General features: G+C 42.7%; 1 protein-coding gene across 1 annotated transcript; it reads right to left on the minus strand.

Moving 5' to 3' along the window:
• Positions 1–1,373: 1,373 nt before the first annotated feature.
• LOC101173389 (cryptochrome-2) lies at positions 1,374–15,290 on the minus strand. The gene is made up of 13 exons (XM_004070156.4): positions 14,980–15,290; positions 10,917–11,025; positions 10,696–10,838; positions 7,921–8,105; positions 7,479–7,567; positions 7,218–7,358; positions 7,011–7,136; positions 6,489–6,674; positions 6,264–6,415; positions 5,254–5,456; positions 5,002–5,082; positions 4,491–4,927; positions 1,374–4,024 (listed from the first exon to the last, which is right to left on the minus strand). Exons 1-12 carry the CDS (start codon positions 15,135–15,137, stop codon positions 4,497–4,499), a joined length of 2,004 nt encoding a protein of 667 aa, XP_004070204.1. The 5' UTR covers positions 15,138–15,290; the 3' UTR covers positions 1,374–4,024; positions 4,491–4,496.
• Positions 15,291–15,867: the final 577 nt, after the last annotated feature.

The following is a 15,867-nucleotide window of genomic DNA, read 5'->3' on the forward strand; positions in this document are numbered from 1 at the left end:
CTTGAATTTGTCGATACAAAAAAAAACATCCACTAACACAACCAGCCAGTAAACTTCAAGAGTCTGAGGAAGGTGGACTGATGGAATCCAAAATAACAGGCGTTCGGGGACAAATCTGAAGGATCCATCATCAAAACAAAAACACAGAAACGACCTTTAAACACCAATGAAACACAATGAAACACAATGAAAATCTGGAGAATGGCATTTTTGTCACGATGGAGAACGTATTCAAAGAAAATTAGGCATAAAATTGCATTTCTAAGTATTTCTTTGTTCAAAATGTTGTGAATCGGGAGAAGACGAAAAAATGGCGTTCAAGAAAAAGCCTTTAGCAGTGACGTGGATCCCACAATGGGCGGGCAAACAAGCTTCCTGCTCCGCTCCGTTCTGCTGCATCCCACTGCAGACAAATAGATTCATGTACGTCTTTGTTTTCCTAAACTGAGCTGGAATCTGGATTTAAACTGTACAGCTGGATCGCCCCAATGTTACTCCCCGTTTATGTTGCATGTGTGGGCTTACAGCTTTTTCTCACAGGGATGATGGGAAATGAAGGCAGGGATACATCACACCGACAGCCCCACCCACAACTCAGAGGTGAATTACTGAAGAACTCCTGCCACTCTGCAGACATATGTCCCCTAGAAAATGACAGGTTTTTGGATTTTGGCTAAAAACAGCATCATCACAATTAAGACCACCGGGAATAATTTGAGAAAGGGTTCAAGATTATCAGAGTGGGTCTTTAAATTACAGATTTAACGTAGCAGAGGAAATAGTTTAGGTCACCAAGAAAATACTAAAATAAAAATAAAAAAATGGAACATTTGTAACATTTGAATGTATAAATACAATAGCCCAAGTTGATCCACTGTAAACACAAATTCTAATGCATTTAATGAAGTATAAAGATCTTATTTTTTTAATTTGAAAATTCTTTAATTATTTAAGAATTTATGTTTTTAGCACAATCTTTAACACCTCATTATTTTCCTAACACTTGCATATTAAAACATACTTTAATATAGACGTTAAGATGTCTGTATGTAACAACACAAACGTGTTTAATCATCAACATTAACACTACATGTCCACATATCTAAATTTTCCCGTGTTGTAACAAGAAGAGTTTCATTCATGGACACAGTTCTGAAATCAAAACCAGAGTATTAAATGTCGGAGACTGATCAAACACAAGAGAAACCATCGAAAAGTTAAAAGAAACTTTAAAAAAAGTGGATTCTAGAGTATAGAGGACACAAAAGGAGAAATTAATTTAGTCTGTAAAAACATATTTAAACCGTCTTTTACACCCTATGGCGCCCCAACACACCCCAAGGTACAAACAATTACGACAAACTCAGACTTTAATTTTAATTAATTCGCCCATTTTATTGAAAATATATTTTTACAAAACAAATAAATATCATTGCAGGAGAACAGGGCTTGTGTGGCATTCGGGGACAGTGGGATTTCAAGGTTGCTAGAGTCAGTTTTTAAAATGATAAGAGACTTTGTTATTTTCCAAACCTAAAAGATGACAGTGAGCGGCATGATGGGCATCTGCGGAATGAAAGAGTCCAACTGAACTGATAAAAAAGTTTCAGTTCGTTATACTTTTTAATCAATAAAAGAAAAAACGAATGAAGTAAATCATTCATCTATAACTGAAATGAAGTGGGAAAGCCTCATCTCAAACTTTGCTGCATTTTCGTTCATCTGTTATTTTAAAAAGCTTGGATTTTTAAACAAAAGAAACAGGAAACATGTTTTATGCATTGTGCAACGTGTCTAAAATAAATGATATAAGGAAAGAAAATGTACACAAAATTTCACTTGTTTTATGATTAATTTCATTATTTTGGCTTTGGGTTTATTGCTCTTAGGGACAGTTTTCAAATCTGAACTAAATAAAGTTGATTATTTATTTTATATGTGATTATAAATAAAAAGAAAAGCTTTATTTCTACAAACAAATTTATATTTTTTTAGGAGAAAACCTTTTTTGCTCCAACCAGCATAAATAGAATAAAAATATTTTTCTGTCTTTGGATTCTCAAAAAGGAAAACGTTTTTCTTCCCTTTTGAAACCAAAATATTACAAATCACAAATTATTACGAGAAAATGTTTAAAAAAAAGATATTTCTGCTTGAATATGAACTGTTTTAACCTTTGCAAAACGGTAAAAGTAAAAATTTCTGCACCCTGACCTCCTGCTGAATCTGGGGCCCCCTAGTGGACACTTTTGGAATAACAATTAGAAAAAAACATTCCATCTTAAAAGCAAAAATACAGATTTACAAATTGTATCTACAAACTGATAAATATAAGGAAAATAAATCCCAAAAAGCATATTTCAGTTGCAGCTAGGATCTACGAGTAAAGTGTTAATATAGTGTTTGTGTTAATGTGCTTAATGACAAACGAGCGAGGAGACACCATCTGACACACTATGAAAACATCACTGCGGTTAGCAAAAATAATCAGGACTTTCAGGACATTTCCATATGAACAGGTGTACGTATTTGCGGAGGACAAAACCGAGAGGAAACAGAACCATAAATCCGTTTGGGCCCAACGTGTCAGAGCAGCAGCTCTTTAACTGTCACCTTTGGTAGAGTTTTTCACAAATGTCTGTCCTGGCGCCCGTTTGTTCCTAAGTGCAAGAATTTTGTAAACGGAGTGATGGAACAGCCTATATGCTGTGCCGTCAGCCTGAAAAGTGCTCGTCTGTTATTGTCCTTATCCATGAGGAATGAAGGTCGACACCTCTGCCTCCTTAGTCAGAATAGTTCTTGTGGCATATATAAAGTATTTTTTTTATTATTATTATTTGCATTGTTTTTAAATTGTTGTGAATCAGGAGCAGATGGAAAAATTGCCGTATAAAAGATTGTATTTCTGATGCTATTATCAACAGAGGGAAAGGGGGGGGCGGGGTTGCTTTGTGCCAGGAGTCCCACCCACAACTCAGAGGTGAATTTCGAATGTAGTCCTGCCGCTCTACAGAAACCATGTTGTAGAAAACCTTTTTTTTAATTTTGGCTAAAAACGGCATAACCATCATTAAAAGACCACTGGGAAGGCGTCTGAGGAGATGAAGAGGATCCCAGAGGGACTTTAAAACTTTTTCTTCTCTACTTCTCACCCTGCAGACACTAGTTGGTTTTGTGTGTTTTTTGTTTGCGTCTTTTATGTTTTTCTTTTGTCCTGTTTGACCCCCCCACCTGTCCAAAAACACAGCCTTCTTCCCCGGTTCTGTTTCTGGTTTGTTTTGCCTTGCTTTGGACCGACCCAACGGCGCTCTTTGATGCACGTTTTCTGCCACTTACATTTAAATGTAACTGGGGGGAAAAAAACAGTAAATCTAAATTTGATTGATCTTTTGGTAGATTTGTTTTCCTGTTTTCAGCAGAAGAGAAGTGAAATGTACGACAGTATTTTTCAATTTATTTATGAATTGTTTAACTTTTAAACTTTTTTAATGAATCGAAGTTTTAGCAGAACAATAAAACTGATTTTCAAAGCTACCGAAGTGATCGGAGCTGAATTTAAAAAATGAAAGAGGTGAGGAACCTCCTGCAGTTCCAGTTTTTCAGATGTTTTTCTAAAGAAAAGGTGCTCGACTTGTGCTTGCTCCTCCTGAGAAAAACCAGGTTTTCTTTTGGAGCTCAGATGCTGCTAGAGTGCGACTGAGGCCGTTTTTCTGGCTCTGAACGTCTTCGTCGCTAAACTGATGTGAAATCGGATCCAGACGGCAGAAGATCTGAGGTTCAGAAACAGAAACCTCACCCGTCCACAAATATAAGACTAAGAGAATCAAAAATAAAGACGACTTCCAGTTCCAGTTCCTGAGCATGAAGAGCAGCAGAACCAGAGCCTCTGATGTCAGATTTGTCAGATGTTTCATTTCAACAGATCTTTTTCTGAAGTCCATCAGCTGCTCTGCCCTTCATGTCCTGTTGCGTGGCATCCATCCTGTGGAGATCACAGCTCCTGGGTGATGAAGGTCACCTTCACCTGCAGACAGTGCAGTCATGATGAAGCTGAGAAAACCAAAAGTCCATCTGCTCTGATGCTTTTTCCTGACACCCACTAGAGATTTCAGTTTGAGGAGAGCTTCTGAATGATCTGGAGCAGGCCTGCTCCTTCCTGGTCCTGCAGATCTACCACCCTGCCTGTTCTCCAGCTCTCCCTGCACTGCTCGCTGCTGATGAGCTGGACCAGGCGTCTTCATTTAATCAAGGAGACATCAGATTGAACTAATCAATAGCTAGCAGCACTTGGAGATCTGGAAAACAGTCAGGGTGGTAGATCTCCAGGACCAGGAATGAGCAGCCCTGATCTGGAGGATCATCTGGAGCTTTAACTTCCACAGATGATCAAGAATCTAAAGCAACTATGAAGTGAAAAGGAGGCAGGAGCCTCCTGCTCTTAAACCCTTAAAAAACCCTCCTATTATTCTAGAAGCCTGTCTTCTGCTCACCTGCCTTCACTGCTGCTGCCCTGCTGCCTCCTCCTCCATCCTCTCCTCGCTGTCCTCCATCTCTTCCTCCATCCTCTCCTCTTCTACCTCCCTCTGGTTGTCTCTGACTGATGAAGAGCAGACGTGTCGTGCTTTCTGCCTCTGGCTTCGCCGCTCCTTCCGTGAGCTGCTGCTCCTCCTGGGGGAGGTCTGAGTAGATGGGCTGGGAGAAGGAGACATGGTGTGACAGGAGGAGGAGGGCGAGCTGGGTTTGGATCTGTCGTGGGGGCCGTGTGCAGAGGAATCTGAGGAGGTGCAGGGACTGTGGGCGGAGACTTGGTGGGCGTGGTAGCAGTGAGCGGAGTCCTCCTTGTCTTGCGGAGCAGCTGAAGTAGAGGAGTCGGGAAAAGTGGAGCTGCCAGCTGCTTCGTCGTCTGCCGGATCTCGGTGAGGAGAGTCTAACAGAAGCAGCAGTCAGAACACGTGCAGGAACGTCTCTATCAACCTCTCACACATCTCCCTCTATGCCTACCTGGACCGCTGCTGGCCTGAGACTCATCCGTCATCGGAGGCTCCGCCTCCTCCTGGATGGTCGGCACAGATGCCAGCAGACCTGAAACGGTGAGCACACTGAAAACACTGCAGCTCCAGCTGAGATTGGCAGGATGAGATTCTAGCAGCAGCTTTGCGTCATCAAACAGAACTTTCATCTGAAGGAGGTTCTAAAGAGGTTCTGCTGGATTTCTGAGGTGAATGAGAAGTGGTTTGGGTTCAGGAGACTTACTCAGTCCTCTATAGTGGGACAGCTGCTGGTAGACCTGCTTCATGCGTTCGATGTTGAGCCGGCTGCTCTCGGCGTGGTTGACCATAGGTTTGGGGTAATCCACCCCCACCACGCAGTTGGCGGCCTTCTGCACCGATTCCGGGGCGTTCCACGGCTCGTAGATGTAGCGGTTGGGAAAGTCTTTCAGGATCGGGATGTAACGCCTGCAGGGAAATGGGGACCGGTTACCACAGCTGTGGATCGCTACCTAGGCGGTGATCCGATTCCATTCACTCAGATCAACGATTCACAGATCAAACCGCAAATTTTTACAATTTAACATACTATGTTGGAACGGCGGCTATGTGTGCGTCTATTCATTGGATGGATGAAAATAAAATATGTTTTTAATCACCATCAATTATACTTTTATTTTAAAAAGAGGAGAGGATATATGACGCCGACATATTGTCATAATTTTCATTTAAAAAGGTGTTTACATATTTTTTCTTTTTTTTGTGCCTCTTTTTGGTTTTTAAAATTTGATTATTTTTATATAACATGGATTGGAAACGCTCAATTGACTTGATTTTTTTTAGATTTCATATTTACTGCATTTTTGTATTCAAACTTTCGACTATTTTTTAAACAAATTTTTTTTTAGAACTTATTTGATTAAAAGGAACTTAAGTTTCATTTTTTTCATCTACAAAAACACCTGACAGTTTGAAAACAAGAACCTTCAGCAACATTTTGAAGATTTATTTACTTCCAACAACAGTAGCGCCTTTCGATTTATTTTGTTAATATACTTAAAATCCAACATGAATCCACAAATTAAAGCGATAATTACATCGTCTGAGTGTATTTTTTTACTATACTCTACTACTTTTATGAAGATCTTGGAGGCTACCTGATTTTTCTAGATTGCAAATATCCGAGTACTCAGATACTCAGTCCAGCCCTTAGCTGGGATCCTTCTACATCCACAAACACATGCTCTGCTTTGCTCTGAATAAACTTAGGATGACCTGATGTAGTCTCCTGACGGGTCAGTTCTCCTCCCGAAGCCCACGGGGCAGTAGCAGTGGAAGAACTGCTGGAAGAAGGCACTGCAGGACAGCCACATCCAGCTGCCGGCGTTCACGCTCCAGCCTGCGTCCAGCAGCAGCTCCTCAAACACCTGCAGGATCACCGGCACCGTGAGGACAGGGCCTATCCAGCAGGGGGCGCCAAGACGACAAAAAAACACCCACCTTCATGCCGCTCACCCAACTGATCCAGAGGTCTCCTCTGGTGAGGAAGCAGGCCACGGCGTGCCGCGCAAGGTGGTGGATCCAGCCTTCCTGTCTGAGCTGCGTCATGATGGCATCAATCCAGGGGAAACCGGTCCGTCCTTCTGCCCATTTGGCCAGAGCCTCTGGGTTCTGGTCCCATGGGATCTGGAGGCCCAAAGGAGATCAGGTCAACTGAAGGTTTCCAATGTAACATTAAACTGGGGAAACGGAAGCATCTGCTTTGTTTCAGCAGGGTTCTGCAGTGATGCTCGGGTCATTTCTGATGAAGTGAAGCCTCAAAAATTAGACTGGTCTGGTTTTCCAGCCTTCGGGGGAAGCAGCTGATGGAGATGTTACATCTCTTCTCTAAACTGAATAAATAATAATCAAAGAATCCCTGAGGAAAATAATAAAAAAGATGCTGCTTTCCAACCCTGACTCAGTGTATCAGTTACCCGCTGGAATTCAGGACGTTTGTCAGAAACAGACGGAGCAGCTCACCTGCACACAGATGGGGTTTCCTTCCATACGGTCAAAGTTGGGGTTGTTGGTTGCAGCCGTATAGAAGAACTCCCTCCATAAGAGCTGACCAAACAGTGACAGAGGAGGACTGCAGCGTTTCCTCAGCTGAGGAGAAACCAGAAACCAGAGGTCCACTTTCACACGGGGAGCTAAAAATCAGGTGATTTCAGAGGAGCTGCTCCTCACCTTCATGTACAGCTCTCGGAGGTTGTAGTACAGAACTCTGCAGGACAGGCAGCCGAAGCGCAGGTAGGGGCTGAGGCCCGTCGGGCTGGCGTACAGAGAGCACTTGTTGACCCGAGTGTGCTCAACACTGGCGACCCAAACCTGAGGACGAGGACAAGGGGAGGAGCTTGGAGCTGTTTCAGCCTTCATCTTCACGCTGCCGATCAGTTTCAGTCAAACCAAACCACACAGAATGTCCAGAGTCTGCAGGACTCGGGTTACCTTCTTATCCAAATGCTTGCTTAGCCTGTCCAGGGCCTCCGACTCGCCCCCCCGCCACACAGCAGGAGGCAGGCGCTCCGTCCTGAAACCTGGACACAAGTTTACCTGCAGGTTAGCTCAGAAACAAACGGAGGAAAACATTTTCTGAAGCAGCAGCAATCAGTTAAGTTCCTTTTTTTAAAACAGACTTTTTCAACCAAAGACTTTCACACAAACAGTCCCCTTTTTTTCAGAAAATGACAAACTTAGGCTGGATGCTTATGCATGTGTTTGAGTGAAAACAGAGCTTTCAAAGGTCAAGCTTCTTATTTAACTCTACAAAGTCCTAAAACACAAAAGTTCTGCATCAGCTGCAGACGAAAAGTTTTCTGAAGGTAAATTCCTTTAAAAAAGAAGGAATCGACCCCCCCAAAAAAAACCTTAAATATGTTTAAAGGCTTACCCAGCTCCTCCAGTGAGGGGATGCTGTAGAGCTGGTCGTGGTTGTCTCCTATTTGCCTCTGACAACTGTCCATCTGCTGTTGGGTGATGGCCGGCAGCGGTCGCCGCGGCAACTCCAGCCTGCTGACGATGGTCTGAAAGCGCTTAAAGGTCAGAGGAGGGCTATTGTTGTTCAACTCGATTATCCTGCAGACACATAGACGAAGAAAAGTGAGGAACTTCTGTGTTCAAATGGTGGATTCAAGTTTATTACTATACTCAGAAAATTACTGTTTTAGTGACCCTTTTTGTTTTTATATATTTCTGCCACAGCTTAAAAGTAAGACGCGGCTGAAGTTGGTGTCTGATTTTGTAGCTTCCACTTTGACAGTTATGGGTGATCTAGAGCAGTGGTCCCCAACCACCGGGCCGCGGCCCCGTACCGGTCCGCGGGACACTTGGCACCGGGTACCAGGCGCACAGAAAGAAAAAATAATTTCCATTTTATTGTTTTTTTTTTTAAAAAAAAACGTTTATTTTGAAAAGTGACCGGATTCTCTCTGTTACATCAGTCACACTTACCATAGCAACCAGAGTGTATCGCTTGGGGTAAAAACGATGTTGCTCATGTGATGTTCTGTTGTTGGTGTGACGCTACGAGGACACCGCTAATAAAGTTGCACATGACTACACAGTGGATTTACGTTCATTATTATTATTTTTATTATTATTAACAAAGAGAAAATACCACCCCCGGTCCACGGTAAACGTGTCTTGCGTTGCACCTCAACCCCCCCACCACACCCCCATTGGTCTGCGGTAAACATGTCTTGCGTTGTACCGGTCCGCGGTGACAAAAAGGTTGGGGACCACTGATCTAGAGAAAATCTTTATCCCATTTTAATGGTTCTAGCATGAAACCCAGCAAACAAAATGAAAGCAGCTGGAGATTTGTTACAGAGGATGAAGATAAACGTAACCCTCAAACATTAAGGGAAACTGGGGGGAAAAAAACACAACAACAGATGGCCACTTTAGCCACGTACAGATCGGTCTGTGAAAAAACATTAAACCGGTCCTGAAAACTGATGGGGAACACGGATTTAGAGCCTTCATCTTTTCAGACAAGCTTTCTGGTTTTCTGCATCTCAACCTGACGAGATGTTTGTTAGCAAAAGCTGTTTTTACACAGTCCATCAACAAGCTAGACACGCATCCACGTTAAAGCCACGCAGCCCCCGGCAGCCGCCTCCTCCCACGACACTCTTCCTCTAAAGCTCCAGTGCTTATGCAACATGCAGCTCCGTCCTCTGCAGGCCAGCGCGTGGAGAAAGTCCTGTAATCTGCCTCCACACGGCCACCTGACCACGCACATGCAAGGCGGTGTGAGCTGCAGTAACTACAGGAGGACACTAGGGAGACCCCATATATGGTTCATGGTGGTTCACTCAGTTCACTTACAGCCAAAAACATCTCTGTGCAGAGAGTAAAGTAACGCTAATCTTCATCAAAGACCCAAACGTGAACTTCAATGAGTGTCCTTCAGCAAATATTTCCCTCACAAAAACATTGTTAAGATCTTAAACCTAAACCTGCATCACATCTGAGGCAGTAGGACATGTTCTCAAGGGGTTGTTGGCTTCAGTGCTGAGCCTTTCACTTTTTACTTTTCTTCTCAGGAATGACCAATAAAAAAGGATTTCCTCTATGAGGAGCACATTTCATGTTACACAATTACAGAAGAAGCTGACAAAGCCAAACACATTAAACACTTTACGTTTGCTTGTTTCATTTTCAAGGCGTTACATGGATTTCCATGATTCTTGATCAAACAGAGATCACAGTTTGAGGAGGATGAAGTCCCAAAAAGAGAAACAGCCTTAAATGCTCTTTTCTGTAGAAGTCAGTCCCATCTGGAGCAGTCTCCCTCTCTTTGTGAGGGAATGTCCCTCATTACAAAACTTTAAACCCCCCCCCTAAGATAACCAGTCCTCAAAACATCGATGTTTAACTCCCCGCTATTGTCAAATAGCCGTGTATAAGTCGTGATGTGCTTTTATTGTGAAATTTAGTCTGGATTTTCTAACCTCTTAAGCTACATATTTATATCTATGGATAGTCCCAATTAAATAAATAGATAAATAATAAATAAATCATCTTAAAATAAACTAAATCAATGAATGTTGACGTTTGTTAAATGCAGAGAAAATGTTGAAATTGTCTGGAGTGTTTTCTGTTGGTCATTCATCTTTTTTTCATTCATTCATCTCGTTCCGTTTGTCCCTTTTGGGGTCACGTGGCTGCTGGAGCCTATCCCGGCCACTTGTGGGCGAAGGCAGGGGACACCCTGGACAGTTCGCCTGTCTGTCACAGGACCGAAATCACACACCCGCATTCACACTCACACAATTTATAGAGCTGCCAATTGACTTATGAAGCATGTTTGTGGACAGTGGGCGGAAGCCAGAGACCCCGGAGAGAACCCACGCATGCAAACTCCACACTGTAAGGTCCCCCCATTGATGTTCTGTTTCAGGTCCCCCAGCCAGGACTTGAACCGGGGGCCTTCTTGCTGTAAGGCAAGAGAGCCAACCACTGCGCCACCGTGCACCCTGTCGGTCATGTTAGTTTTACTTTTAAAGTGGAAAAAAGTCTGCGAAACTTTAACTATTTTCAGTACAGAATGCCAAAGGGCTTAGCTCTGAAACAGAACAAAGTTATTGTGAATTTGTAAATAAAAAGTCCCAGCAGGAACTTCCTGACTGAGCATAATGTCTGCTGTAGAGATGTTCCACACCTGTCCAGGTTGTAGAGCGTGTGCGAGTTCCTGACCACCGTCTCCACGCCGAACTCCTGGGCCATCTTGATGATGGCGCCGTCCCGCTCCTTCCCATAAGGCTCTGGGTCATACTCGAATGTCAGCCGGGTCACGTTCCACTCCTGCAGCGAAGCAGACGAAAGCAGAGTCACAAAATATAGATTTGGTTTAAAACCAGAGAGGATGATCCGAGGGCAGACCTTGAAAAGTCTGGGAAAGACATCCGTCGGCTGTCCTCTGACCACAAACAGCCTGGAGTTGAGCTTCTTCAGACTGCAGTCCAGATCCTCCAGAGCCTCCAGCAGAAACCTGAAAACAACACAGGAGAAGAGCAGAGTTTGCCTCTCTGTTGCTCAGATTCCAACAAGTTCTCCTCTGCACAACTCACTCCACCACCAAACCAGAAGAACCACAGGTTTGTGGCTTTTAGGCGGAAGCTCCTGGTATGAGTCACACGCAGACATCGCTCTTAAAAAACACTGACTCAATCTTTTCCCTTTTTCCAATTTAAAGACCCACTCCAATGAAACTGGGGTTTCTGCGCATTTCTTTATTCAAATTGTTGTGAATCAGGAGCGGACAAAAAATTGCCCTTTAAAAAAAAAAAAAGTGTTTGTGACGTACGACTTTATTCGTTTACCTCATCTGAGCAGCAATCTTTTTCCAAAAGCTTGTCTGCAAAAATGTGGTATTTTTAGGATCTGTCACAATTGACACATTTTCATTATGAAGTGACCTGCAGTGCTTTGGGTCACCGAGTCCAGCAGCAGGTGGAAAGTCTGAGACATTTGATCAGCATCTGCATGAGCAGATCAGCACGTGCGGCTCTTCCTGCGGTTACATGTGCTTGACAGGACTGTGTGCCTGAGCCGTTATCACTCCGTGAATCTGCTCCACGTGTGACCGACCGCACGACCCCTTTAGGGCTCCGGAAAATAGAATTCACTGACAGAAGGTCGGTATCACCACATTTTTAGAAGGTTTATGTTTCGTCTGGTTAGTGTATAAGCGCCCCACCATCAACTACTCTATACAAAGACTGAAATGCTTTCTTTGAAATGTGAATTTTAATTGATACGAAATGCAAATGCCTGCAAACCGAATATAAATAAAGAGCCTACACTCACTGGTCACGTTATTAGACGCCTGTTCAGCACAAATTTCTAATCCGCCAATCACATGGCAGCAATTCTATGCATTTAGGCATGTGGACATGGTCAAGACGATCTGCTGAAGTTCACACTGAGCATCAGAATGGGAAAGAAAGGTGATGAAGAGTATTACTGGGATTTTCACCCACAACCATCTCTAGGGTTTACAGAGAAAATAAGAAAATATCCAGTGAGCGGCAGTTCTGTGGGCAGAAATGCCTTTTTGATGCCATAGGTCAGAGGAGAATGGCCAGACGGGTTAAAGCTGACACAAAGGTTCGTTCACATTTTTAGCAATGGTTTTCCATATTTTTTCCAAAATTTTTCTATAACCTTCCACAGAATTTTCAAAAATAAACACATTTCAGTCGGACTATTGTAGTCGGTGCCGATAAATGAAACCAAGAGGTCTGCCTTGCGGTTAAAATTGCAGGCGCCATATCAGCAACCATTTCTGTTGGTATGGAGGAAACTCCATTACTGTATGGAAGCATACTGCATTCAATAAAAAAAATATATATATGCCAAAACATAAAACTAGTACTCACAATTCATTTGATCTACATAGTGATAAAGTCAATCCATTTTAAATTCATGAGTTTTATCCATAAAAAATACTTTTTTTAATGTATGACATGCCCCCCCCCGCCCATCTGTCAAGAATCAGTGAACTACAAAAGCAAATACTACAAACTAACTGACCTCATCTGCTCATTAACCTGTTGGACACACGTCATATACTACAGCCAAGATGAACATTGCTGCAGTGCCCTCAAGTATTTTAAGTGCGTCCAAAGTTGCATTTAGTTGTTGGCCACACGTATTTAAAATTCAACTTTAAGTTAAACTCCCACTTTCTCTTTCTAAATATGCAAAAAAAAAATTTGAACAAAGATCGCCCATTTTTTTATTGACTGCAATACGGTTCCACATTGTTACCAGTCTAAAAAATTTCTCTGACCAACTGGCTTATGCAGCGTCCGACAGCTGTCACAGTTTCTTCCGTCTCCTGTGGCTCAACAGCCTCACTTCTCTCATGCTGCTTATGTTGAAGGACTTGCAGCAAAGTCTGCACTTTTCACGTTTGTGATGCGAGTCTCCATTTCTGCTGCCACATTCAGATGGTGGGGTCAGAATTTGGTCTCAACTTCATGAAAGCATGGATCCATCTGGCCGTGTATCAACAGTTCCGGCTGGTGGTGGTGTAACGGTGTGGCGGATATTTTCTTGACACACTTTTGGGCCGCTTAGTACCATACTGAGTATGGTTACAACGCCGCAGCCTACTTGAGTCTTGTTGCTGACCATGTCGGTGTGGTGGAATGGGATATTGGCATCATGGATGTGCAGCCGACAAATCTGCAGCAACTGCGTGATGCCATCATGTCAATATGGACCAAAGTCTTTGAGGAAAGTTACTCTGGTGGCATAGACTCAACAAAGTCTGAGTCTATGCCACCAAAGATTACCAACCCAGTACTAGCAAGGTGTACCTAATAAAGTGGCCGGTGAGTGTAAATGAGACTTTTCACTGCCAGGACAAAGTTATTTCTCTAAACTTAACTATATATTTTTTCTTTTTAAACAAACATGGACACTTGCTTAAGAAGAGATCACGATACACTAACAAAAGTGAGAAAGGAATACTGCTCTAAAATAGGGGCCTGTGCACATGCTGAGGCAAATTGACAGAAGTTTGGCCTTCAGGGTTGGTCAAAAAAACTGTCTTCATTCTCAGCTAACTGGTGACGTCAGGCCCAAACCATAACTCTAAAAGGATTAGCAACAAAGATAACATGCAGAAACACTTCATATAGTCAAGGTAATGAATGAATATTTTTGTTGCATTCAAAAAAAACAAATATTTATTGAAAAAAAGAAAGGGTTTTGAAGATAGATGATTTGTTTGGACATGAACTCTGGTTTTTTGGGTCACTGGGTCTTGCTGCATGTGCGCCACAAGGACATTTATTCAGCATCTGTTTTAGCAGCTCAGCACGTGTAGCTTTGCAGCGGCTACATGCAGTCCACAGGATTGGGTTCTTGAGCGGTTATCACTCCATGAATCTGCTCCTCGTGTGACTGACTGCATGACCCCTTTTTGCCTCCACGGGACCAGATTCACAGACAGGAAAGCAGAAACACAACGCCTTTGGAGTTTTCAACCTAATCCTACAAGATTAGTGACTTTCTAGTAACTTTTGTATTCAATACAGTTTTCCTCCTTTAATTTGGATTCTTGTATGTACACACTACAAACCTTTGACGTTTTTGTTTTGCTTTTTTAAATAAAACAGGCGCAGCTAAAATGTTAAAAAAAATACATTTCTTAATTCTATCACGTAATGTCAAGAAGAAGCTGTTTAGCCAATATTTATGAGCAAAATAAAGGAACATTTGTGTGGACGCAGACCAAAACATAAGCACAAAAGCAATATCACAGTTTTCAATCAGTTAAATTAGTGCCAGTTTTCAAATTATCACACTTCATATACGGTTTATGAAATTGATAAACAAGTGTGATTATGCTTTGACATCTATTGAAATACAAACACCATCACACTCCCGCTACCATGCTCTAGAGCTCGTGACAACAAGAGTTGAAACGGGTTTTGCTTAGAAGCATGGCTCAGTCATTCCAGCAAAATCTGTTACATACTTCAGCCTTTTGAGGAAAAACTAATATGTAGTTATGTTGTTGTTGTTTTACATATCAAAAAAGCCTAATTGCTTGTTTAGTTGACACAGCGCCTGCGTTAACTCTACAGACTGAAGAGTTTGGTTTTGTCTGCTTTAAAACTTTATTCATACATGAATACGTCGACGGTCCGTCGAAATGCTCAACGACAAGAGTCGATTTTAAGAATATAAAGGTTTACGTATATAACGAAAGGCAAAACTATCGCAAGGTGATAATCTTAAAGTGTGCGTTTCTCCTGCGGAATAATTCGTGATGCAGCCTTCTTTCTGTTTGGCTAACTAGCTAACCGACGTAAACGGAGGCCAAAAACCAAAGATACGTATGAAACGAAATGCTGAAAACCTACATTTGACAGCAACAGCGTCAATTCTAAATTCAAAATTCGGCTGTAAAGAGAATTAGGTGACAAACCTCCATCTGTTAATTCCCACGTTAGCTGCACCAGCGAACCAGGGGTCCAGAATATAAACACAGCGCACCGTGTCCGCTCCATTCAGGGCCTCCTGTAACGCCGGATTGTCGTGCAAACGCAGACCTTTGCGGAACCAGTGCACAGAATTCACCACCATAACTCCCTTTTACTCCACCATTCCAGAATAATCCTTCAGACAGTAAAAAATAATAATAATCGCGAACGGGGTGAACGGCGAAATCCTGCGCAGACCCCGACAAACTTTACTCCTGTAAAATGAAAACCGACTTTCGGGGGCGTGGTAAAAACTCTGCAGGCGGGGCCTGAGTTGAGCCCACTGGTTCTGTTCGTTGATTGGACAGGCAGGGGCGCGTCATCGTGAATTATAAAACAAGACTATTTCGATTGGTTGGTTTTGGGGAAGGCGTGGTGGAGTGGCGGGGAAACAAGCTGTGTCACGTTTCCGATTGGGAGCCGTTTCATGTGCAGCATCCGACCAGCGCTCAGCAGGTGGAGCCCAGAGGCCTGCGGGCTTAAATTACCCCGTAGTACATGTGTAGATCTGTCAGGTCCTGTAAATAAAATGACAGCTGATAAAATGACAATGAAAATAAAAATGACATCATTTGCTTCAGTCAACTTACATTAAGGCAAACCCCATTCAGTCACCTCAACATCTGTGTTTGACCTCTAGAAGACCAAAAAATGGACCAGGTTTGTTCAAAACGTTATGTGTATATAATTGTTGACATCTCACTGTTTTTCACCATAAGACTCATCTCTGTTCAGAACATTGACTATTGTTAGAACATTGTCTATGAGAACTGGATCCCTCCTTAAGTACCCACTGGTCCCAAAAAGTTGAAATCCCATAGACGTCTATTGAG

This window comes from Oryzias latipes, chromosome 6 (genome assembly GCF_002234675.1).
Source record: "Oryzias latipes chromosome 6, ASM223467v1".
NCBI lineage: Eukaryota > Metazoa > Chordata > Actinopteri > Beloniformes > Adrianichthyidae > Oryzias > Oryzias latipes.